The sequence below is a fragment of the Chionomys nivalis genome, chromosome 18 (assembly GCF_950005125.1).
Source record: "Chionomys nivalis chromosome 18, mChiNiv1.1, whole genome shotgun sequence".
In the NCBI taxonomy this organism is placed as follows: Eukaryota; Metazoa; Chordata; class Mammalia; order Rodentia; family Cricetidae; genus Chionomys; species Chionomys nivalis.
The window spans coordinates 4292201-4317372 of record NC_080103.1 but is presented as its reverse complement, the minus strand read 5'-3'; the positions used below and the strand labels follow the sequence as shown (position 1 = coordinate 4317372).

General features: G+C 49.8%; 1 protein-coding gene across 2 annotated transcripts; it reads right to left on the bottom strand.

Annotated features, from left to right (window-relative positions):
- Positions 1-4506: 4506 nt before the first annotated feature.
- Ubqln4 (ubiquilin 4) lies at positions 4507-25056 on the bottom strand. 2 transcript variants are annotated; one of them, XM_057793552.1, is made up of 11 exons: positions 24887-25056; positions 23071-23222; positions 22547-22746; positions 21880-22142; positions 13395-13553; positions 9447-9672; positions 8305-8444; positions 7835-7918; positions 7631-7746; positions 7083-7266; positions 4507-6152 (listed from the first exon to the last, which is right to left on the bottom strand). In XM_057793552.1, exons 1-11 carry the CDS (start codon positions 24992-24994, stop codon positions 6000-6002), a joined length of 1785 nt encoding a protein of 594 aa, XP_057649535.1. In that variant the 5' UTR covers positions 24995-25056; the 3' UTR covers positions 4507-5999. The 2 variants fall into 2 exon arrangements, with proteins under 2 accessions (XP_057649535.1, XP_057649536.1); XM_057793553.1 differs by having other exon boundaries at positions 23071-23158; positions 24887-25019.
- Between the last annotated feature and the right edge of the window lie 116 nt (positions 25057-25172).

Below are 25172 nucleotides of genomic sequence, written 5' to 3'. Positions count from 1 at the left end.
GCCTGGTCTACAAGAGCTAGTTCCAGGACAGGCTCCAAAGCTACAGAGAAACCCTGTCTCGAAAAACCAAAAAAATAAAATAAAATAAAATAAAATAAAAAAAAATAATAAAAGGAGAGAAAAAGGAGAGAAAAGCTGTCCTTCTTTACACTCAGGACCTAGGTGATTGTGTCCTGTACAGGTATTACTCTGTAAATTTTGCCTAGTAATTTTTACCTTTCATTTTTTTCTTTTTATATTTTATTGATATTTATTGATCTCTACATTTTTCTCTGCTCCCATCCCTTCCTCTCCCTTCCCCCGTTCAATCTTCCCCCAAGGTCCCCATGCTCCCAATTTACTCAGGAGCTCTTGTCTTTTTCTACTTTCTACTTCCCATGTAGATTAGATCTATGTAAGTCTCTCTTAGTGTCCGCATTGTTGTCTAAATTCTCTGGGATTGTGGTTTATAGGCTGGCTTTCTTTGGTTTATGTTTAAAAAACACTTATGAGTGAATGCATGTGATAATTGTCTTTCTGTGTCTGGGTTAAATCACTCAAAATAATGTTTTCTAGCTCCACCGATTTTCCTGCAAAATTCAAGCGGTACTCCATTGTGTAAATTTTTAAAAATATTTTATTTATTATGCATACAATATTCTGTCTGTGTGTATATCTGCAGGCCAGACCTCATTACAGATGGTTGTGAGCCACCATGTGGTTGCCAGGAATTGAACTCAGGACCTTTGGAAGAACAGGCAATGCTCTTAACCACTGAGCCATTTCTCCAGTCCTCCAATGTGTAGATGTACTACATTTTCCTTATCCATTCTTCGGTCAAGGGGCATTTAGGTTGTTTCCAGGTTCTGGCTATGACAAACAAAGCTGCTATGAACATAGTTGAGCACATGACCTTGTGGCACGATTGAGCATCCTTTGGATATATACCCAAAAGTGGGATTACTGGGTCTTTTTTTTTTTTTTTTTTTTTTTTGGGTTTTTCGAGACAGGGTTTCTCTGTGGTTTTGGTTCCTGTCCTGGAACTAGCTCTTGTAGACCAGGCTGGTCTTGAACTCACAGAGATCCGCCTGCCTCTGCCTCCCGAGTGCTGGGATTAAAGGCGTGCGTCCGCCCGGCTATACTCCATTTTCTTATTGGATTATGTGATCTTTTGGTGTCCAATTTCTTGAGTTCTTTGTATATTTTGGAGATCAGACCTCTTGTCTGATGTGGGGTTGATGAAGATCTTTTCCCATTCTGTAGGCCGTCGTTTTGTTTTGTTGACCATGTCCTTTGCTATAGAGAAACTTTTCAGTTTCAGGAGGCCCCATTTATTAATTGTTTCTCTCAGTGTCTGTGCTGCTGGGGTTATATTTATTTTATTTTATTGATTTTTTTTTTTTTTGAGAAAGGGTTTCTCTGTGTTGGTCTGACTGTCCTGGAACTCACTCTGTAGACCAGGGTGGCCTTGAACCATCTGCCTCTGCCCCTCAAGTGCTGGGATTTGAGGCCACTGCCTGGCCCTTTTAATTTTTTCTTTTTTTTTTTTTTTTTTCGAGATAGGGTCTCTCTGTAGCTTTGGAGCCTGTCTTGGAACTTGCTCTTGTAGACCAGGCTGGCCTCGAACTCACAGAGACCCACCTGCCTCTGCTGGGATTAAAGTCATGAGCCACCGCCACCTGGGAAGCTCCCTGGTTTTGATCCCCTTGGCCTCACCTGGGTGATATACCCTTCTCCCGGCTCCGCCCTTCTCCCGGCTCCGCCCTTCTCCCGGCTCCGCCCTTCTCCCCGGCTCTGCCCTTCTCCCTGTCCCACCCTTCTCCTGGCTCCACCCTTGCTTCTGTCCTTTTTTTAATTTTTATTTTTCTTGAACATCTGCTAAAGAAAAACTCATTCGTGTGGTGGTACCCGACTCCTTTTCATTTTAGGATTTAATATTATTTATGAATATGTGGGTGAATTTGTATATGGATCCCTGCAGAGGCCAGCAGAGAGCATCAGACCGCCTGGAGCTGGAGTTACAGGTGTTTGTGAGCCGCCTGATGTGGGTGCTGGGAACCAAACCCAGGTCTCTGGAAGAGCAGCAGGTGATGTGAACTTCTGAGCCATCGCTACAGCTTCCACCTTTCTTGTTTTTCTTTCTTTCTTTTTTTTTGAGACAAGGTTTCTCTGTAGCTTTGGAACCTGTCCTCGAACTCACAGACATTCTCCTGATGGCTCAGCAGTTAAGAGCGGGGGCTGCACCTGCAGAGAACTCAGGGTAGATTCCCAGAACCCCCATGTTGGGTCAAAACCATCTTTATCTACAGTTCCAGGGCAAATCTGACACTTTCTTCTGGTTTCCACAGTGTCTACATGATGAACAGACACAGGCGAAATACTCACACACACATACAATAATAAACAAATTAAAATTTATTATTAAGAAAAACAAAACAACAACAAATGCCAGGTACAGGGTCTGGAGAGACAGCGTAGTGGTAAAGAACACTGACTGCTCTTCCAGAGAAGAGGGCTTGGCTCCCATCACTCACACGATGGTTTATAACCATATTAACTTCAGACCTAGGAGACGCAACACCCTTTTCTGGTGTCAGTGGATACTGAACACAGGTAGCACACAGACAAAACATCCGCACATAAATAAGATGGGCAAAAATAAATAAATAAATAAATAAATAAATAAATAAATAAATGCCAAAAAAGACCAGCCAGGTATAGTCCAGTGGTGCAGATCTCCACTCTCAGCTCTTAGTAGCTGCAGGAGTGGCCTGCCTGGAGTTCAAGGTCATTCTCAGCTCCATCTACACAGGATTCAGTTCTCTCCTTCCACTGTGGGAGACTTCTGTCCACACAGAGCAACCTTTCTTTTAACCACAGTGCAGCGTGTGGCTTCTTCGGTCTTGAACCTTCGACTCCATATTTCACGGCCACCGTCAGTGAGCATAGTATAATATCAAAGTAGACTCCCTATCCTTTAAACGCCTCCCCTGGTCATTCTTTACAACCGTGTCCTGTGCCTGTAGCCTAAGATGCTGTTCCCTAACTTTCAGTGTTTGTCACAGATTTTCAGCTTTTGGTAACTGTATAGCTATGGGCCCATTATCACCTTGCTGTTTTATGACAGGGTCTCTCTGTGTATGCTTGGCTGACCCGGAACTTATGTGTGGATCAGGGTGGCTATGAGCTTTGCAGATCTGCCAGCCTCTGAGTGCTGGGATTGATGGTGTGTGCTAGTGTGTCCGCATTTCCTTTAATATGCAAAACAGTTTCCCTCTCCTAAAACAAAGATCCACCTGACTCTGCCTTCTGAGTGTTGGCATTAAAGGTGTACGCCACCACCACCCAGCTTTTATTTATTTAAAGATGTTTGTTTTACCTGCATGTATGTCTGTGTAGCACGTACACAATCACTGCCTGCATAGGCCTGAATAAGCAGGAGCCAGATGCCCTGGGACTGGAGCTACAGAAGGTTTTGGGCACTGTATGGGTGCTGGAAATAAAACCCGGATTCTCTGGAAGAACAGCCAGTGCTCTTAACTGCCAAGTCACCTCTCCAGCCCCTTTGCTTTCTTTTCTGCCTCTTATTACTGTAAGTATCACTCTCACAGTTCTGACCTGGGTCTGTGCGTGTGAGTAAAACAGGGCCTTACCCCTAGCCTTGTCCCAGCTCCCTAACACTTGGGTCACAGGCACATACCACCATGCTCAGCCAGCCTGGTAACACTTCCAAGGTCTAGGAGGGAGGGGGCTTCTTATAGCCCTTTGCTTACTTTTACCAAGCAGATGCCAACAATCTGACCTCTCAATCGAAGCTTAGGCTAAGGGTCCAGAGACCCCTGGGTTGACCATGTTGCAGAACATGGCTGGTGAACTCCCAGTTCACCTAGTGTAAGTGCTGCGTGTATCAAGGTTCCTATTCCCTAAGTGCTAACTTTTTGTCCTTTTAGCTTCCAGTTCCAAAGTCTGCAGGCAAACAGCTTAGCCTCTCAGCAAGGTGGCTCAGCGGGTAAAGATGTTTTCCCACCAAGTCTGATGACTAAAGTTGCAATGTCCAGGATACACACGATGAGAGGAGAGGGTCAGCTCCCAGACCTCAGACCTCCATGTGCTCTACGGCACACTTGTGCACACACACACACACACACACTAAATAAAAACAATTGTTAAAAAAAAAAAAGGCAGCCTTTAGGTGCCAGTCTCCCTGCTCCTGGATGCTTTAAGTCTTTTTTCCCCCTTCACCCAGCATTGGAACTTGTACTGAGCCCTGGCCTGAAGCATAGTCTCCCATGCGTGGTTCATTCTTACACCACCAGACTCCACTCACAGCTTCACTGCACACAAGTAAGTGTGGTGGCTCAGCCTACCGTCCCCTCACCTGGACACCAAGCAGAGGGCTGCTGCACGGGCCAGGCCACCTTGGGCTACAATGGCACCTTCTCAGAACACCAAACTCAAGACAGTAACCTTGTTTTCAGCCTGATTCCTCCCTCAGAAAACAAACACCAACAACACCAATATACGCTCACAACAAAAATCATTTATTTACAAAGGTCAGGGTAGGTGATGGGAGTAAGAGAGCAAAGGGCAGGCATGTCTGAACTGCTGGGATCCTTCCCCAACTGGAGCAGGATTCCTTTCCTTCTTTACCTCTCAGCCAGAGCTCCTCCAAGTAGCCAAGCCACAAGGCAGAGAGGACGTGCTGAGAGCCTTCTCAGTACTCCAGCTGAGCTAAGCCCAGTTCCATCATCATTCCCATCCCTTCCTCAGATAGAACTTTCTGGCCTAGAGGGAAACAGCAAGGAATGGAAAGCACAAGCTCTGGAAGAGAAACCTCACTATTTTTTTTCCAGCAAAAGAGTAATAGTGGCAAGGGTCTCAGTCAGAGCCACTGTCTTTAGGAGAAACACCCAGGAACCCAGGAGACTCAGCTCTCCCAATGCTGTATTTCTCCAGTAGACTGGCCCTTGTTACCCCCTCATCTCTGTTGACAAAGCTGTGAACCAGAAACCAACAAAGAACACACTTTCCTCAACCTGGGTGAATGCACATGTATGCGCAGATACAAATTCTTCACACTGCTAAGAAAGGTCCAATCCCCGTGTCTTCTAGGAGTGGGGCTAGAAGTACTGGAGCCTGAGGATGGAGGTAGGTCCTGGGCACATGGAAACGTGTGTGTGCATAAACACATATGTCGGAGACAATAGAACCAACCTGGCTCCTTGTGGGCCACACTGCTCAGCTCTGTTGAGCTCTTCAATTCAAATTTCATCAGCCCATCTCTCTCCTGTCAGGCCTGGGTCTGGTTCTCCAACCTGAAATCTATTGGTGTTTCTAGACCCCAACTCTCAATCTGAACTTCCCAGCCTTCAGCTCAAGCTGTCTCCCCAAGTCCCTGTCTCCAGGAACTCCCCAGCATCAGCCTCTGCTGGTCTTGTATGTTATTGGCCCAGAGTGGTGGCTCATGGCTCCCTTTGGGCAAGAGGACAGGAATCTTTCTCCCTGCCTAAGAGTCCCAAAGGAGTCCATGAGAAAATGCTGGGTGAATATGCAAGAGGGGTAGAGAAAGAAAACTACAGCATTTCGTCAGCTCCTCTCCAGAGAGTAAAATCCACACACTGGCTGGGCTGAGGTGCGGGAGGAGAGGAGGAGAGCAAGAGCAAATGTAAGGCAAGCTAAAGCCTAGTGGTGCCGACGGAAGACTCTGGGGAGCCACAGGGGGTCCTCCTCTCAGACCCTGGGAGAAGACTGAACATTGCCAAAGTACTGTGGGCAAGGAGGTAGGGCCAAATGACCCAACTGTGCAAACTAAATAGTTCTGCTCGGAGGCCCGGGAGGAAGGATTTCATAAGACAGCAACAAAATCAAAACCCTTGAACAGAGCTATGGGGCTGGGCCCAGGCCTCCAGAATCACCCTGTTGTTTGTAGAGGTCAAAGAAGGCTAGAGAAGGTAGGGTTTGACAGAGGAGCTAAAGGCTGGCACTGAGAGCTGGGGAAGGAGGAGGCACGGGCCAAGGGATCAGGAGAGCTGGGACCCCAGGAGTCTCTCAATAGCCGCATTGATGTCCCCGCCTGTGGCGATCAGGGCCTGTAGGTTAGCTTCACGGTTGACAAAGCCCATGGAATTGAGCTGCTCCAGCTGCTGCTGAAATCTCACTTCTGGCATCGGCACCTGGAGAAGGCAGGCCTTGGCAAGTGGGCATGGACCCAATTCTAGGGCTAGCCCCTTTCTTCCTTCCTTTCTTTTTGAGAATGTCTTGCTATGTAGCCCAGGCTGGCCTAGAACTTGCAATTCTCCTGTCTCAGCCTCTCGAGTGCTGGGATTGCAGCACTGTCTCCTAGAGGGTCAGTTTGAATGAGTGTTTACACAACACCAGTAGGTCCCTAGTACCCCATGGTCAAGGGTGCCCTTGTGTCTACTTGTCTGGTCTGGCCCCACCCTCAGCAGAGCCAGGTGCTTAGCATGAGGAAAGAGAATTACAAATGAAGGCCCGGGAGGCAGTCTGTCAAGAAAGCCAGCTACAGCAGGTTGGCGTCACTGCCGACCACTAGAGATACTTGCCTAGGACAACACAACCAGCCCGACCGTCAGAGCCCCTCCCAGTGCCATGCTGATGCTTCTCAGTCACAGAGTTATACTGGATGCACCTTGGAGATCAACCTGACCCAGCCCTGTCAGAGTTTACACAAATGTTTGTAGACTGGTTTCTCCAGTAGAGTCACAGAGGTCATACCCCCAAGTCATCTCTGCGCCTGTGCCTACCTAAGACCCTGCCCTTCACCTTCATAATCAACCAGCTATGTAAGTGAGCAGCCAGCCAATCTCTTTGCCCTCAGTTTCCCCATCTGTACAAACACCAGCACGTCGGGAAATGGTGTAGACGACTCCCTAGTCAGAGCATTTGGCTCCTAGGCATGGGTTGAGTGTTCAATGCCTGCTCTTACCCTATTTTAAAGCTGAAGACACTGAACTTGGGGACATATGGTAACCTGCCCAAAGCTACTGAGTGGCAGATCAGAGCCTGGAGCCAAGCCTAGCCTCCTGCAAACCCTGTACAGCCACCTCTGCTCCCCTGGCGCCCGAGGCGGCTGCCTTGTGTACCTGTGAATTTCCACTTCCAGCCAGAAGTTGGATCATCTGCTGCATGAGCTGCTGCTGGGCACTGGAACCTGCCGTGGGAGGAGGCGTGCCTGGTAGGCCTGGGGAGGGCGTGGGGGCCTCGGCTGCAGACCCAGAGTTGCCTGCCAGGGGTACAGGGGTCCGGGATGTCCCAAAGGAGCCAAGGCTGGAGGCAGGAAAAGAATAAGAGTTAGGAGCCAGCAGTCTGGAACAGGATGGGAAATGAACATGAAGAAACATGCTTGCAACCTTAGCACTTAGGGGGCTGAGGTAAGAGGACCATAAGCTTGAGGCTACAAAAGGGACATTTAATCTGGAGAAGAAAAAAAAAAAAAAAAAAAAAAGGAAAAGAAAAATGAGATCCAGAAGGAAAAGTAATCAGAACAAAATAGGAAAGTGGACCCAGCCCAAGGAAAAGTGGTGCAGTGGCGTGCGCGCTCTCGCGTGTGTGTATATGTGTGTAAGAGAGAGAGAGAGAGACAGACAGACAGACAGACAGACAGAACCTTAATGCCCACAACCCTCCTTACCTTGGTACCAGCCCAGGGGCTTCAGTTTGTAGGGTCTGCAGGCCCTGTTGGATCTGCAGCAAGGCCTGCATGGCCCGGGGATTGGTGAGGATGGAGAGCGACTCTGGGTTCTGCATCTGTTGGGAAACGAGCAGGAAGAGCAAATAAGCTGCAGCCATAGCCTGTCACCTGATTCCAGGTCTCCCCTCTGTGACCCTCACTCACCTGCTGCAGGAACACAGGGAGCTGCAGGCGGAGCTGCTCCTGAAGCTGTGGATTCCCCGCAAACAGCGGGACATTCACCATCATCTGCCAGAGGGAAGGGAGTAGGGGAGGCTTGGGTCATCCTTCCCTAAGAAGCCCCCACAGCTTCAGACCCTCCTCAGTGCTCCCGCCACTGCAAAAAATCTGACCAGCATTTCAAGAAATCTCAAAGTACTCCAAAAGCACATACGGAGCGCTGAGAAGGAACGGACATGTGCCCAGCAGTAACGGGCGGCACATGGTGCCTCCCGTGAGCCACGCCACCCATTCCAGTGCAGAGATCAGGAGGTGGAGTAACTAACTGGTTTAGTTTACAGAGCTGCAAAATAGCAAAATTTGAGTATGAACCTAGGCAGCCTGGCCCCGGAGTGGCAACTGTTAGGTCACAGGGAACCCTTCCCCAGTAGCACCTCCTCTGACCAGACTCATACCTGAGCAGCAAAGTCAGGGTTCTGGGCAAGTGTCTGCATCATGCTGCGCATGTAAGGGGCTGAGATCACATTCTGCATCAGCTGGGGGTTTTCAGAGACCTGCTGGAGGAGTCCCTGCATTTCTGGGCTGTTGAACACCCCTAGAACAAAGAGGGAGAAACAAAACAGGAAGAAAGGGGTCCACATGGAAACTAGATACCTCATTTCATCTACCTTACTTCACTGAGTGGTCAGGAACAGAGGAGCTACAGTGAATAGGCATCCAAGCACATGACACGGGTCCAAGCACTCCTGCCTCTCCTGGACCTGTCCCACCGATTTGACTAAGGGCTAGCTAACTGGCTAGAAACCAAGACTGAGTTACGTCCCTCTGGACTGTGCCTGCCTCAGGCTCAGAGCAGTGAGAGCCAGAAAGAACTGAACGGCGAGGACTCCTAAACCTGCCTTAGCAGCAGAGGCCCGCTTCTCAAGCCAGTCCCACTCAGGTACAGTAATGGTGTGACTGAAGCCAGCACAGAGACGTGGAGCTGGCTCCTATTTGGTCCTTCCCTCTCCTGGAGATGGCCCAGATCCCTCAACGCTTAGGAATAGCGTTCAAACCACAGATAATAAATCAGGAAACAGAAGCACATTAAGGGGAAGGAACGCAGAGAAATCAGGGAATCTACCAAAAGTTCCCCAGAGCCACGTGTCCTGTCCCAATGCAGAGAATTCCCTAGGGCTTAGCAGCGTGTGTCCTGTATCTGTGCACATGATAACCCTGCGTATCTTTCTCTTCTAACATCACATCTGCCTGTCCCTGAATGTGGTCTGATTCCTCTGCAACCCTTCCCTGAATTCTCATCTCCCATGCTGACCCATTTACACTGGATGGTACCGGAGGTATTCATGGAGCTGGGAGGTTGGCTTGGTTTACTCATGAGCTGTTACTTAGGTCACTACCAGGGACATGGGACATTGCCAGAACAAACCTTCCTCCTACACAGGATGGGGCCATTACCCCAGGCTGCTCAGCCCTTCTGTAGATTTAATTCAGTCTCACCTGTTTTCAATACACTGAAGCAGTGTGAACCCCATTCAGTCCTGGGGCAGAGGGGCTGCCCTGGTGTGACCCCACTAAGCTCCTTCACCCTAAGACATACCTGACCCCAGGCTAGCCGCATTGATCCCAAAGGGGTTCGAGACTGTCGGGTGCACCTGGCTGGTCCCCGATCCTCCGGTGCCCTCCCCACCGGACCCGGGGGCCTGGGAGGTGGGGGGCGAGGGGCTCCAGGGGTTAGGGAGGGGCTCTCGATTCTCAGTCCGAAGAGGCTGGGAAGATGTGCTGTCGGAGTTCCCGGCCAGGGAAGAGAAGGGATTGTTGCCAAACTGGGAGGAGGGAAAGGTTTTGGGTTAAGGACTGAAACAAACGAGGGACGAAGGAGAGGCTCCCTCTCTGCTCACACGTAGCAGCCTCCCCTCCCCAGGCAAAGGAGAGACACCAGACAGCCTCCTCTGCTCTGTCCCGAAGGACGAGCTCCACTCTCATCCCAGTTGCAGAGGGCAACTGGAGGACGCTGGTGACTGCAGCCAACGCCCGCAGGAAACGATGTTGTTTCCCTTGCATGTGCTCAGTGTGGGCCTCTGCTTTCACCTCTAGGACCCAGAGCTTCACACAAGGCTTTCCTGTGCTCTGATGAGGTATTTTTGCTTTGGAGTAGTTAAGGGGCTGAGGTAATGTCAGATTCACCTTCTCACCCTCAGCTTTGACACTAGTAACTCAGTAAGGAATGGTTAGCTTCATGGCTACAGGCTGTCAGAACTAGCTAATGTGACCCCAAGATACCCCAGAACTCTCTTCCTCACTTTTCAGTCCCCGAGAGGCATTTGAGCTATCTAATTAAGTCATGACGGAACCCTAGGGAAGTGGAGCTCTGGCTAAGGATTCCCTTGAGGTTTTCTTCTTCCTCTATCCCTTGGGTGAGTCCCCAGTCTGTCTCCCACGCTGGCAAAGACTACTCGGGATGTACTTCATCAGATGGATCCCTCCAGCAACCAGAACAGAGAGGTCTCTCTAGGGACCTGTATGCCCAGAGGGTCACATGTGCCAAGTGGTTCTGGACCCTCCTTCACTTGCTCTGATTCACAGAGGCTCACTTAAGACCTTGAAGCCAGGGCGCCAGCTGAGCGGCTTAGCCCCTCCCACCCGTCCTGTCATTCAGAGTGAGTCACGCTGCTGAGCTGAGGACAGACGCTGCTGGCTTCCACAGACTAGTTAACTGGCCTCACAAACCAGGCTACTGCCATTTCAGATTTCCACTGCTGCAATAGGCGTGTCTCCACAACTTGTACTCCTTAACTTGTTCTGTGCTTCCTAGCACACCTATAGACTAAATCTCTTGCCCTGAACCACCAGAGCAACTACCCACTATTTATTGAGCACCTACTATATGCCTGGGCAATTTATTCTATATAATATCCCTCTATACGCCAGCTCTCAAAAATGTGGCCCTATGACCCTTGTAAGGTTAGGAAGTTTTCATTAACTCTACAAAGTGTTAATTTGCTCTTTTTCCTTACTCTTATGAAAGCTGTATAGTAGGGGATGTTCAATGGAATGAATACAGACCTAGCAAGGCAACTGTCCTACAGGATCAGACATTAAAGATATCTGGGGTAAGGCCACACTCTCTTCTGAGTTTGTTCTCACTCTCTCGCCTCGCCCAGACTTTGGTTTTAGTTTCTGGCAGTGAATACTGATAGGGTCCAACTCACAAAAACAAAGTTCTTCAGGGCCCTCTGTAACTTTCGTATGCTCGTTTTTTATAGTCCTTTGTAGCTCAGGCTAGCCTTGAACTTTTGATCCTCCTGCCTCTATCTCTAGAGTAAAGGGATTACAGGTATAAATGCATCTTTTTCTGGGGTGGGGGGGGAGTGTGCCACCAGTAGGCCTAGCTGGCCTCAGAGCTAGTGGTTTCCTCCTTCTGCCTTTTGGAAGCCGGGGTTACAGGCAGTGATTTCTCTCCTCAGAAGATCCACGCTCACCTTATCGTCTAGACCAGCGTGTGAGCACTACTGCTGTGAGAGGGAGGGAGGGAGACTCGGGGAGAGCACAGAAAGTCACACTGCTAGAAAGTGGAAAGAGGTGTGTGAAGCCAGGTCTGTGGATGCCAAATGCTTTGTTCTCTTAGCAGAACCAGTGTTTTTCCTGCGTCACTGTGTGCGCTCAGAATTAGCTGGACTGTTGCCTTTCTCGACTATTCGGTTTAGTTTTGTTTTGGAGACAGAATATCATGTTTCTCAAGTGTCTTGAACCTGGTCTGTAGTTGAGGATGCCATGGCCTCTGGGTCCTCCTAAGTGCTGGGATTACAGAGGCTGAGGAGGCCATGGCCTCTGGGTCCTCCTAAGTGCTGGGATTACAGAGGCTGAGGAGGCCATGGCCTCTGGGTCCTCCTGAGTGCTGGGATTACAGAGGCTGAGGAGGCCATGGCCTCTGGGTCCTCCTGAGTGCTGGATTACAGAGACATTACTACTATGCCTAGGATTTGTGTTGCTGAGGCTCAAACTCAGGGGCCTTGTGCATGTTAGCCAGGCAATCTACCAACTGAGCTACTTTATTCATTGATTTGAGACAGAATTACATGTAGTTAGGCTGGCTTTGAACTCCTGATCTCCCTAAATACCGGACTATAGATATGGGACACCACACCGCATATTCATAGAGTTGGTTTTTTCCCCTTTTGGTGGTGCTAGGAACTGACCCTGGGCCTCACACACTCTAGGCAAGTGCTCTACCAGTGAGCAATATTCTCCACACAGAATTTTTGTTTGTTTGTTTTGTATTTTGTTTTTCAAGACAGGGTTTCTCAGTATAGCCTTAGCTGTCCTGGAACTTGCTCAATAGACCAAGCTGGCCTCGAATTCACAGAGATCCACCTGCCTCTGTCTCCCAAGTGCTGGGATTAAAGGCGTGCGCTACCATCACCCAGCCCTAAAGCATTTTTAAAAGTGTCCAATCCTAGAGATGTGTGGAGCTGGAGAGATGGCTCAGACAGTTAAGAGCAATGGCTGCTCTTTCAGAGGATCTGAGTGTGTCTCTTAGCACCGACATGGTGGTTCACTCTAGTTTCAGAGTATCTGACCCTGTCTTCCAGCCTCCACAGGCACTGCACGCAAGTAGGGCACAAATATACATGTAGGTAAAACACCAAACATATACAATAAATACATTTTTTAAAGTATATAACCCCACTGACCATGATGACACATCCAACACTTGGAACACTGACTTGGGAGGATTTCAAGTTCTAGGACACCCTGAGCTCTATAGTGAAAACTTGTCTTGAAAATACAAAAACAAGGGGGCTGGAGAGATGGCTCAGCGGCTAAGAACATAGACTGTTCTTCCGGAGGTCCTGAGTTCAATTCCCAGCAACCACATGGTGGCTTACAACCATCTGTAATGAGATCTGGTGCCCTCTTCTGGGGTGCAGGTATGCACACAGGCAGAACACTGTATACATAATAAATAAATAAATAAATAAATCTTAAAAAAAAATACAAAAACAAAAACAAGGTTTTAGTGAGCAGTTAATTGCAGCAGAGGCAGGTGGATTTCTATGAATCAGAGGCCAAGCTGTTTTACAGAGTTCCAGGACAGCCAGGGCTACATAAGGAGATCTGTCTCCAAAACAAGACAGAAGCCTGTAGAGACTGACCCGATGAGCAGTCCTAAGTAGGCTCTGGAACCTTGTTATTAACAAATTTCCCCAAGTGATCCCGATGGACGAAACATGGTAATAGCTGAGATACACTGTACTTGGGTTGGTTAACTCCTGAGCCCAGGTCAGCCCCCCAACCTTTGAGCCTCTGGCATAAGAATTCATCAGAACAATGTCATGTCCCTTCGACACCACCTTACCTACTCTCCTAGGGACCTCTATTCATTCTGCCCTCAACGAGTTGGCCGTCACTGGATCTGCACTTGAAATGCCTTCAAGCCCGCAGGAGACTGGGCAAGTAACCTCAGAAAGCACTGGGGCCTGCTTAGCCTGGGAGTAGGGAATCCCGATCCCAGCCAGCCCTCCTGTTGCTTGCCTCCTGGCCCCACCTGTTCCCGAGCAGCTGTGAGCATGGGCTCCTGGATGTCTGTGTACATGCGGCGGAGGGCATTATATCCTCCAGGAACGCTTTCCAAGTTGCTGAGGGCCCGGTCCTGGTTCCGCATCATTTCTTGCATCATGGCTGGGTTCCGAGCAAGCTCCATAGTCTGGTGAAGGGAAAAATATGAGATGGACCCTGGAACCAGAGGAACACCAAGCTAGGAAAAGGGACCTGAGGAGCAGGTCTACATGAGGGATGCGGGAACCACCCAACAGCGGCAGGGAGTACAGCAAACCAGATCCCCTCCTTCCTGTAATCTGGACTCCACCTGCGCTTTTTCAAATTGAGGGATGATGTTCCTAGACACGGTTAGGCGGCATTTTCCTTCTCTCAGGCTCAGAGGGTCCACAGAGTTGCCAGAGAGTGTAAGAAAATGAGGATGTGAAGAAGCCCAGGTTTTTTTTCCCTGCCTAACTGGACCTATTCCATTGTGGTGACTCAAAACCGCTTATTTGACGAGAGATTCTAGGGTAAGGGATTCGGTCCATGAGGCTAGCTCCATCAGTCCAGGAAGGTACTGCAGAGATTGGAGTGGATCTGGGGAGAAGATAGCAGTCCAAGGAACAGGAATAAGAAGTAGCTTGCCGGCTTCATCATGACATCACCAGGCTTGACACTGACAGCGACTAACTAAGCTAGAACCGAAGTCACATCATCCTCACAATGACCATCCCAGGCGAGGGAGCTGACAACGGCGTCAGAGAGGATCACAGACCTGCTGTCTCCTAACACAGAAGCTAACCACACACAGGTTTCTAGGCCAGGTCTCACCCAAACCACACTATGAGATTGGTAAATCAAACTGGGTAGGGAAAGGATTCAGGCCGAATACCCTTAACCCTACCTCTCACTCATCAGCCAAACTGACCCCTCTGCAACACTGAGGGTGAGGGCTCTCTGCAGTGGCTGGCAGGGGCACTTCAGCCTCAGGGCTGTCATGGTGAAGCCAGCAAGCTCCTTATTCCTGTACTGTGGACTGCCATCTTCTCCCCAAACCTGTTCCTGTCCTCTAAGACACCTTTCTAGGCCAATAAACCTAGCCTCACAGGACTCTGATCTCGTCCTATAATTTATCATCCCATAAGAATCTGTTGTGGAACAGGTACGGTCCTAGGCAGGAAAAAAATACCAAATGATCAAAAAGTCCTTACACCATAAAAAAAAAAAAAAAAAAAGACATGGCCATGTGGTGGTGCACACCATTGATCCTAGCACTTGGGAGGCAGAGGTAGGCAGATTTCTTGTGAGTTTGAGGCCAGCCTGGTCTATATAGTAAGAGTCTGTCTCAAAATAATCAGCTAATTGAAAAACAATTTAAAAGCCTTTATCTTCAGGGGAGTTACCTGCCAGTGAATCAGACTCTGGTCTCCACACCCCTGATGGTAAGAACACCTACCCTGTCTTTTTTTTTTTTTTTTTTTTTTAAAAATTATGTATACAACATTCTGCCTCCATGTATGCCTGCAGGCCAGAAGAGGGCACCAGATCTCATTACAGATGGTTGTGAGCCACCATGTGGTTGCTGGGAATTGAACTCAGGCCCTCTGAAAGAGCTTCCAGTGCTCTTAACCTCTGAGCTATCTCTCTTGTCTTCTGGTAAATAGTCTTCAACTGGAATATTGGCTCACGCCTTTAATTCCCGTACTCAGGAGGTAGAGGCAGGTGGATCTCTGTCAAGGCCAGCCTAGTTACGGAGTGAGTTTCTGGACAGCCAGGACTACATGAAGAAACCTTGTCGACCTCCACTAGGTGTCCTTCCCTGCTGGACAGTCCAGCCACTGTTTCCAGGCCTTGTCTTGGCCCTTTCTTTGGGATTCCTTGTCTTGGCCCTTCCTTTGGGCTCCTTGGGCCTTGAACATTATTTTTCTCTCCTTGGTCATCCACTGTCTTCTTTGGGTCCCAACTCGGTGAAACTTTTTTTTCTTGTTTGGTTTTTCGAGACAGGGTTTCTCTGTGTAACATCCCTAGCTGTCTTGGAACTAGCTCTTGTAGACCAGGCTGGCCTTGAACTCACGAGATCTCTGTCTCTGGAGTGCACCAGCACTGCCCAGCCTGGTGACATTTCTAGAAGACCTTCAATACACCCCTGAGTAGGGCCAGAAGCCCTTTCTTATTATGTTCCTGGCAATTCTGGGATTATCCTTTGGGATCACTAGTCATATGTGTCGGCTGGAACCTGTGTGACTTCTCCGGCTCTTCTCTGGAGCTGAAGCTCACCCGGAAGCTGCTTTACTCCAATATACCTGTTCTTTTGCTTTTTCAATTTGGCTTGATCTGGTTTAGTGTGTGTTGGTAGAGAAACCTATTTATCTTGGAGCTAAAACCCTGGAGTTGAGCCTTCCTGACAGGAAGACTGGGTCCTACAGCCATGGGGGGCACTCCTCTCCCTATATCTTCCTCTCCACTAGACCTGATTGACTTTCAACTTGGGGTCACCCATTTCCCAGCCACCGTCTAAAAGAGATACCGGGTACCTTTCCCAGGTCAAGCCGTGACTTCGCCAGGGCAATCCCAATTTGTTTCTGGAGCAAGGGCACTCTTTGTATTAAGGAGATGTCCTTCCCAAAGACCCCCTACCCCCACCACTGCATCCCAGGCTATTGTGGGGGAATGCCTCGCCACAGGCTTGGAAACCTGACCCCTGGGGTGTCTGCTGCAAAATTTATCCAAATTGGGGCTATCTCACACTAAATGACAAATGGTTTGAGCTCCCTTATCCAGGGTTCTGAGCTCTGCACTCCCACCCCTCCCTTCATAGCCAGTGCTCAGTGGCCCAGGTTTTGTTGGTTGGGGTTGTGGCAGCTCTAGGGGCCTTTTCACCCAGGGACTAATCCTGAGCCTCACACCCCAGCTGGGCTGCCTGAGACACTGGAATTCCCCACCTCTCTTCTCCCTGTTTGTCCAACCATTGCCTCTCTCACGTCTCCGCTCCCCCTCCCCAGTAAACCTCTCACACTAACTCTGTTGTTCCTGGTGTGTTCTCTCAGGCACACCTTGGCAGGGCCCCCCAAAAGGTACCCGTTTTGCCTCTTTTACTAACTAGGCTCTCCTAGTGTTTAGTCCAGCCATGATAGGATCCTACATGCCCACTCCACCTGCAACAGATCCTTTCTCCCTGATTGTCTTCCCTGTCTGCTCTTCCACCCTACCGTGCTGAGATCATAAAAGTTTGCTCTACCAGCCTTGATCCAGCCTCCACAGTGGGAGCCACAGTCCCGGTTCACTGTGATGAATAGGTACTAGAAAAAACAAACAAACAAACAAACAAACAAAAACCAAAAGAGGCTGAAAATCTTCCTTAAACTTTCATACAGGAACTGGTGAAAATGGCTTTTAAGGATTTTTTTGTTTGTTTGTTTTGTTTTTGTTTTGTCTTGTTTTAAGACAGGGTTTCTCTGTAGTTTTGGAACCTGTCCTGGAACTCTCTCTGTAGGCCACAAAACTCACAGAGATCTGCCTGCCTCTGCTTCCCAACTGCTGGGATTAAAGGTGTGCACCACCACCTCCCTGTGGCATTTAGGGTTTTTAACACCCGAGAGGAAGCAGCTGAGTCTTTCTGGGCAGCTTGGCTGCAACAGAAGGCTGTGTGCCAAGCTCAAGCCTAGGAAACTGCCCTGAGGCCATCGGCATTCCCACAAAGATAACAGGGAAAGTCCACAAGGCTCTGCCACTGGGGACCAGCCAGTCAACTCCTCCAGTGGCCTGCTTCAAATGCGGTCAGGAAGGGCACTGGTCCCATTGCTGCCCCAACCCTCGGCCAATGGCCCTGTCTGCTGGCAGCCCAGCCACTAGAAGTCAGAATGCACTTGTCCTCCACGGAGGCCTAGCCCCACCAGCACAGGCACCTGAGACCCTTCCAGCCTTTGAGCTCCTCAGCCTGGCAGAGGACTGGCAGCACCCAGACTCAGAGACTCCCATCACCTTGGCCGAGCCCAGAGTAATGCTCTGGGTAGCGGGAAGTCTATCGCATTCCTGTTAAAAATGGGGCAACCTTTTCTTTATTGACATCTCACTCAAGTCCCTGTCGCGGGGTGGGAGTGGAAGGGACTCCTCCTTTCTGCCTGAGACCTCGTCACTTCCCTGCATTCTTGCAGGGTTCTCACACGCTTTTCCAGTCACACTCGTGTGCCTGGTGCTATCCACAGCTTTGGGGCCAACCTCTCCTTGGTCCCAAACTCTTTTCTGACTCCCAGCTTCTTCTTCCCTTAACTGCCTCACGGGTTCCCTGTTCCTTTCCTCCTGATAGCCCCTCCCACTCCTGCCCAGAGGCTGTGAAGGCCTTATGCCTGGTCTCCTAAACCAACCCCTCACAGACTTCCAACTCACCCTCTTTGTTGATAGAAGTTCTCATTTATTAATTCATTTATACATTTATTTATTATGTACACAGTGTTCTTTCTACTGTGGTTGCTGGGAATTGAACTCAGGACCTCTGGAAGAGCAGCCAGTGCTCTTAACTTCTGAGCCATCTCTCCAGCCCCAACGGAAGTTCTCTTATAGACAGATCAGAAAACTGCCAGGCGGCTTATGTGGTGGTCACTTCTACTAAAACAGTTGAAGCAATGCACCTGCCAGTGGGGACCTCTTCCCAAGAGTCCAAATTAACTGCCTTGATGAGAACACTCCAAATAGGTAAGGGTCAATGGGCTTACATCAACACCGACTCTAAATATGTTTTTTTTTTTTTTTTTTTTGTTTTTTCGGGACAGGGTTTCTCTGTGGTTTTGGAGCCTGTCCTGGAACTATCTAAATATGTTTTTTAATAGACCATGCCCATTCTATACTTTGGAAGGGAAGGGGCTTCCTCGCTACCAAGGGCACTCCCATTGTCAACTGACCCCCCTATAGCCAAGCTCTTGAACCCTCTGGCTCCCTGCAAAGGTAGCCATAATCTACTGCTTGAGGACACCAATCCTCCAAGGACCCAGTGGCCTTAGGCAATACCAGGCTGACTTAGTGGCCTGGAGACCAGATCCACAGGACACATTTTGTTTTGACACCTTCCTATCAGCCCTGCTACCAGCCAGAGACAGACAACTCCTGAATAAAGGGGCCACGCAGACAGAGGACGGACGGTTCTACTTAAATAGCTGTCTCATCCTTCCCCAGGACCAGGTGCTCTCCATCTCAGACCTTCAGCAAACCTTACATACAGGACCCAAGGCTTTTTTCCTCTTCTTAGAGCCCCTCTTTGACCCCACCCATTTTTGAGCTCATATTTTACAGGTCCACTCCTCTTACAAAGTGTGCTGAGGCCAACCCACAGGGGCCCCTCCCTCCAGACACACCAGCCCTTGCACCAGCTCCAAGGATACCAACCAGACAAGGATTGACTTCATCCACATGGTCACTCATAAAAAGCCCCACTATCCCCTAATTCTTGTTGATACTTTTACAGGATGGATAGAAGCGTTCCCCACCTCCAGGGAAACAGCAAATTTGGTGGCTCAGGTTCTCCACAAACACATCATCCCTCAGTTGGGTGTGCCACAGACCATCCAAACAGACAACAGCTCAGCTTTCACTTCCAGGGTCAGCCATCAAGCTAGTACCTGAAACTCTAAGCATCTCCTGGAAACTCCACATCCCCCACCACCCACAATCCTCAGGAAAGGCTGAGAGGGCCAAGGGACTCATGGAACAACTCACCAAAGTCTCTGTTGAACTCCGGTTGTCTTGACCCACCCCCGGGTCATCCCATGCTCTCTTACAGGCCTAGGCCATTTTGAGCTCCTTTATTGAAGGCCGTTTCCTCCTCAACCAGCCTACCTCTCCCTTCTAAGGTCCCTCCTCAGCTCACGTGCTGTCAGCTATCTCCCTGCCCCCACGCCAACGGAGCCAACTGCCCTGAGCCTGCCCGTGCCACTCTCCCTGGAACCTGGTACTGCTCAAGCAGTTACCCCCTAATTCTCTAGAGCCCCCGGTAGGTGGGACCCTAACCATTATCCTCACCTCCTTCAGCTGCCAAGTGATATAGATATGAATAATTTGCATTAGTATGGATTTTAAGGTCAATTTTGTTATATGTATATGTATTTCTGATATTGATTAAGGTATTGTGATTGTGTAGTTCATTTAAAAATGTAACGTATATAGGTTGTTAATCATCAATAATAGTCAAGCTTGTAGTCATGTTAGTTAGATTTTCAAGATGTACATAGATATATTTTAGATAGGCATTCTTCATATCTTTCAAAGACTGCAGAATATGGCATTTAAAATATTTTAATAACTTAGGGCTTTTCATGACAATGAGACACGTCTGCAACTGGCAGCACCAATACACTTCAAGAGGGAGATGGGCATCGAAGAGGCTCCTTATGGAGTTTGATAGCCATTTGGGCAAGAAACTGCTCTTGCCTGGACTGATGTATAAACTGGACACAAAGAACCCGCAGAGAGGACTGCTGAACTTGCCTAAAGGTGAAATGATCTTTCAGGGTTCCTGACTCATGAAAGAGTCTGCGAGACATTCTGCAGGACACAGCAGATAGTGACTGAACTGCCTTTGAAATTTCCTGCTTCATGGAAATGTCTGCTGAACACTATGGGACTGGAGGCCGAAGATGGATGCCCCAACGATACAGAGGAACTTTGGGTGACTGTCCAGGCAGCGAAATGTCTCTGTCATTTCTAGAGTTTTCTTATTTCTTGTTTGTTTAGGAAATATTATATCCTTCTGGAGTCTTTGATGGAGTTGAAGAATGGTTAGTTATAGTTTTCCTTAGTTATGATAAAGGATAAAATAGATATAAATATTATAACTTTAATTCTTGCTTAATAACTGTTTTGTTATATGTAATCTTACTATGTTAAAGTTAAAGCCTTTCTTTTTTGTTTAAACAGAAAAAGGGGAAATGATGTGGGAGTGATTTCTTTCTAATCTGTTGCTTTCATTGGTTAATTAATAAAGAAACTGCCTAGGCCCATTTGATAGGCCAACCCTTAGGTGGGTGGAGTAAACAGAACAGAATTCTGGGAGAAAGAAGCCGAGTCAGGCAGTTGCCATGATTCTCATACTCCAGACAAACTCAGGTTAAGATCTTTCCTGGTAAGCCAGCTCGTGGTGCTACACAGAATATTAGAAATGGGTTAGATCAATATGTAAGAGCTAGCCAATAAGAGGATGGAACTAATGGGCCAGGCAGTGTTCAAAAGAATACAATTTGTGTGTTGTTATTTCGGGTAAAGCCATGCGGGCGGCCGGGTGCTGGGGACGCAGCCCCGCCGCTCCATATTACAACAGCCAACCTCCTGGGACATCAATGCTGGTGCCACCTCTCCAGGGTGCAGCAAGCACCTACCCAGGATCAACAGTCTGTCCAGGAACTGGGACCCTACACCCTCCGTTTTCCAGAATGTCCCAGGGAGGGGCCATGATGGTCACCCTACCTGCTCTTGTGTCTTGCTCATTCATCTTTATCTCTGGGTTATATTTTTTCCCTCAAAATGTCCATGCCTTTTAACCCAAAGTTATAGCCTTTGCTATGCAGACACCTGCATTTTCCTGGGGAAAGAGTGCTGCTACTGTATCCACAAATCTGGCCTGGCGGAAACTGGTATTGAGTCACTCCACCAACACAACCAGGGCACATCTCTATTCTGCTCTTTCATCTCCATCTTCCCATGGCTAGCCCCATTCAGAGGGCTGGTGGGAATAATCTGTCATTTCTTTTCTCCTAGCAACTCGCCTTCTCTGCTTCCTCGGGTGTCCAGAGTGGTGGTTAACCAATGCGTCTTCACCCGTAACTCCCACTGAACACAAGCCCACTGACTCTGCCCCCCACACTGTCCCATATTAACAGGAAACAGGCAGACAGAACTGGTGCCCATATACCCAAAGACGTCGAGATGTTCGGCTGGAACCTCTGGCTCACTCTTGCTTGATCCAGAAAGCCTCTCTTCTCTCTCCAAACCCCACCACTCAGAGAATCTTCAACAAAGAAAAGGCACCAAAAAGCAGTTCTGCATTTTTGGCGGCTGTAGCAGCTCCTCCCCTGAAGTCGCCAGGAGCCCGAGACCCTGCCTAAAGTATGGACAGCTTTTGACCGTACTGGGCATACACCCCGCTTGTGGAGGACACAGCAGCACCCTTTGCCTACAGGGTATATAAGCTCCCTGCTGTAGTTCAGCTGTGTGATTTCTCCGGCTCTTCTCTGGAGCTGAAAGGCTCACCTGGCTGCTTTGCTCCAATATACCTGTTCTTTTACTTTTTCAATTTGGCTTGATCTGGTTTATTGCATTGGCGGAGAAACCTATTAATATGGTGCTACCTGCATATCTGTCCCACTTCATTTAGAGACAAGGAGTTCCTGGCCTGTATCTGTTCATCGCTGTGTCAAGTATTCAAAAATATAAAATGAGCTGAATGAAGAAACAGGGACCCAGAACAGAGGACCCCAGATTCCTCCCTCCGGCCTTGTCACACCCACCTGTCTCATGAGCTCAGGGTTGTTGAGCATGTGGCTGATCTCAGGGTTCCTCTCCATCAGCTGTTGCATCTGGGGGTTAGCCATGATCATGTGGCGCATCAGGTCAGGGTTTGACATCATATCCTGGACCAAGGGGTTCTCCATGATCTGTGTCAGCATCTCAGGATTGGACATGAGCTGTCTCTGCATCTGCTGCTGTAGCTCCATGAAGTTGGCAGAACCCAGGCCCAGACTGCCTAGGCCAAGGATGCCCCCAAAGCCAGCTGTGGGAAGGAGTAGGGTCAGTGTCCACTTCTCAGGCCCTTCTCAGATCTAGCAGAGCCTGGGAATCCAGGATAGGCCCTCATTGCTTCTCACAGGTCCCTCTTGCAGCCACACCCACAGCTCCAGCAAAGAAACCTCTCTAAAGGCAGAGGTCAAGCCGAGCATCACAATCCACAGGTAGAAATGTAGCAGCCACCTGCCGTTCTCTTCTCCGCTCTTCACCAGGACTCTCACCCCATCTCTCCTTTTGCTGCTAAAATCCTGGAAACCATCGTAAACTGGTCCCCCACCCCCAGGCTTGGCGTAAGCACCCCCGTGGGAGTAGGAGCAGGGACCGTTGTGCACTCCCACTCACTCCCCTCTCCAATAAATACAAGCTGTGCTCTCCTCCCTAAAGGCTTACAGAGAATCGATGCAGTGGCACTTGGGGGCCCCTCTGCAGCCACTGGAGAGGGTCCTCCTCCATTGCCAGAATCTGAAGTGGTGTTGCCAGAGCCGCAGGGCTGGGCGGGGGCAGCAGGGGAGGCTGGTGTGGTGGAGGGTGCAGAGGCAGAGTCAGGAGTGGATGGGGGAGAAGCAGGAGTGGCCACTGGATCTTGAGCCCTGAGGACAAACAACAGAAAACCACGGTCGGAGAGCGAACAGTGGGAAGCTGGCTGTGTAGCTGCTGCCAGTTCAAGCCACACCTGAGCAGCCCTACCCTACCCTTACCCCAGGCTGGTAAGATGCAGGGGGACAATCAGTAGAGAGGAATGGTGTCAGTAAGGCAAGCTGGGAGTGTTCAGTCAGGCTCCCCTAGAGGAAAGACCTTTTCCACCTGCACCAGGCTAGGCCTGGCCAACAGCTGTCTGCACAGCTGAACAGGTAAGAAGGATCAGAAGAGAAGTCCCAGTTTAGGAGCAAGGTCAGTTCCCTTACTGAACTTACTTCTGAGGGGTCTTGATGACTAAATGGACCGTGAGCCCATCCTTGATCCCATGCTGGTTCAGTGTGTCTCCATCCTTGAGGATCTTGCCTGCGAAGATCAGGACCAGCTGATCCTGCTGAGCCTTAAACCTCCGGGAGATTTCCTCCTTGAACTGGGGTCAAGAGGCAGAGGTCACTAGGAGGCTGCCTGTACTCCACGGCCAGGACTCTACTCTCAACTCTGCCCCTCTAGCTGCAATAAGCAACAATTTTTTTTGATTTTCGAGATAAGGTTTCTCTGTAGCTTTGGAGCCTGTCCTGGAACTCCCTCTGTAAACCAGGCTGGACTTGAACTCACAGAGATCCACCTGCTTCTGCCTCCCGAGTGTTGGGATTAAAGGTGTGCGCCACCACTGCCTGGCAGATCTGTTTTTCGATTAGTTCCACGACAGTCTCCCAACTCTGGCAAGTCCCTGCTGCTATCTACCACGACAGCTTCTGGCCCGCCACCCAGTTCTGAGAGGCTTACTTCCTGGGCAGCCTTCCCAACCCTAACTCCTTCAGCTTGCCTTGGGCTCGGGCTGTCTCTCCAGCTTTCCCTCGACTTGCAGTTTCTCTCGGCACTTTAGCCCCAGCTTCCTCAGAACTATAATAGATATGGATGTTGAGTAAGTCAGTGTGTTACTATCTCCATATCACTTGTTCATTTAGAGGTAGGGTCTCTCTATGTAACCCTTACTATCCTGGAACTCTCTCTATAGACCAGGTTGACCTCGAACTCACAGAGATCCCCTCTGCTGGGACTTTTTAAGATTAAGATCAGAGAGGGCTTAGGAACTCAGGTCTGTACATCAATGTCTCCATCTCTCAATACTCCATACTCTCAATAAGAGTTGTGTTCCAATTCAGCCTTTCCAGGAGAACTGTATTTTTTTTTTTTTCTGAAACTTTGTAGCCTGTCCTGGAATTAGCTCTTGTAGACCAAGCTGGCCTCGAACTCACAGAGATCCGCCTGTCTCTGCCTCCCGCGTGCTTGGATTAAAGGCGTGTGCTGCCACCGCCTAGCTTACTGTAAATTCTTGCATGGGAGAGCAGTAGTGATACCAAAGGCTACTCTGGGTGAGTTAGACTCTCTAGAGTCTACCAGCTCCTCCAAATCACAACACAACATGTACTCTAATTATAAACAGTGCACTTGCTAAGCAAAAGATTCCTCTCTTCCAACCAGATGGCCTATCCTAAGCCCCGCCCAATGTGCAATTCTGGAGCAGCTTCAAGCAGTGGGGAAACACAAGCAAACAGTCCCTCACTCATTCAGCATCATTTTGTTGATCCTCTACTGCGCTCAATAGATCCTATACAGCAGAAAACTGAACGAACAACACAACCGTTTCGATTTGCAAGCAGGAAGGATCTGTGCGGAGAGAGCACCCCCGCCACGCGACTCTCCCGGGGAAGCTTAGCCGCAAACTCTCTCGAGCCGCACTGTGCCTCAGCTCCTGGAACCTCCACCAGTAACCATGGCGCACTCTCCCCTCAAGCCCAGACCTTTTCGGGTGCCCGCCTGCAAGGTGTCCCTTCCCCACACTCACCCACCACGCCCCCAGCCCTGGGAGCGCGGCCAAAACCGGTCCCAAGCCGCTCCACGCTGGCTGGAATAGCCCAGGCAGGGCGCCCCCTACCCGCCTCGTCTGCCCTCGCGCTGCCGGGATCCCCGTGGGCTCCGCCCCGGTCAGGGGCCCGTACCGTAGCCAGGCCGGCCCCGAGGTCTCCATCTCAGCGCTGACCCCTCCGCGCACTGCTCCCGCTCTCCTCCCTCCAGCGCCAGCCGTCCTACCTCCTTGACCGAGGCTCGATCGCAGATCACGATCTCCTCCTTGTCCTTGGGGGTCTTGACGGTGACCCGAATCTGGGGCCTCGTCTCGGCCCCGCTCGGCTCCGCCATGCCGCCGCCCGGCCGCCCGCCAGCCCGCCCGGCTCCTCCTCCCGGCCCGCCCGGCCCGGCTCGGCTCCGGCGCCTCCGACTCCCCCTCCCGCCCTCCTCGAGGCTCCGCCGCCCCCTCCGGACAGCCGCAGCCACAGCGCCCCGGGCGGCCTGGGGGGGCACTGCAGCTGCGGCGGCC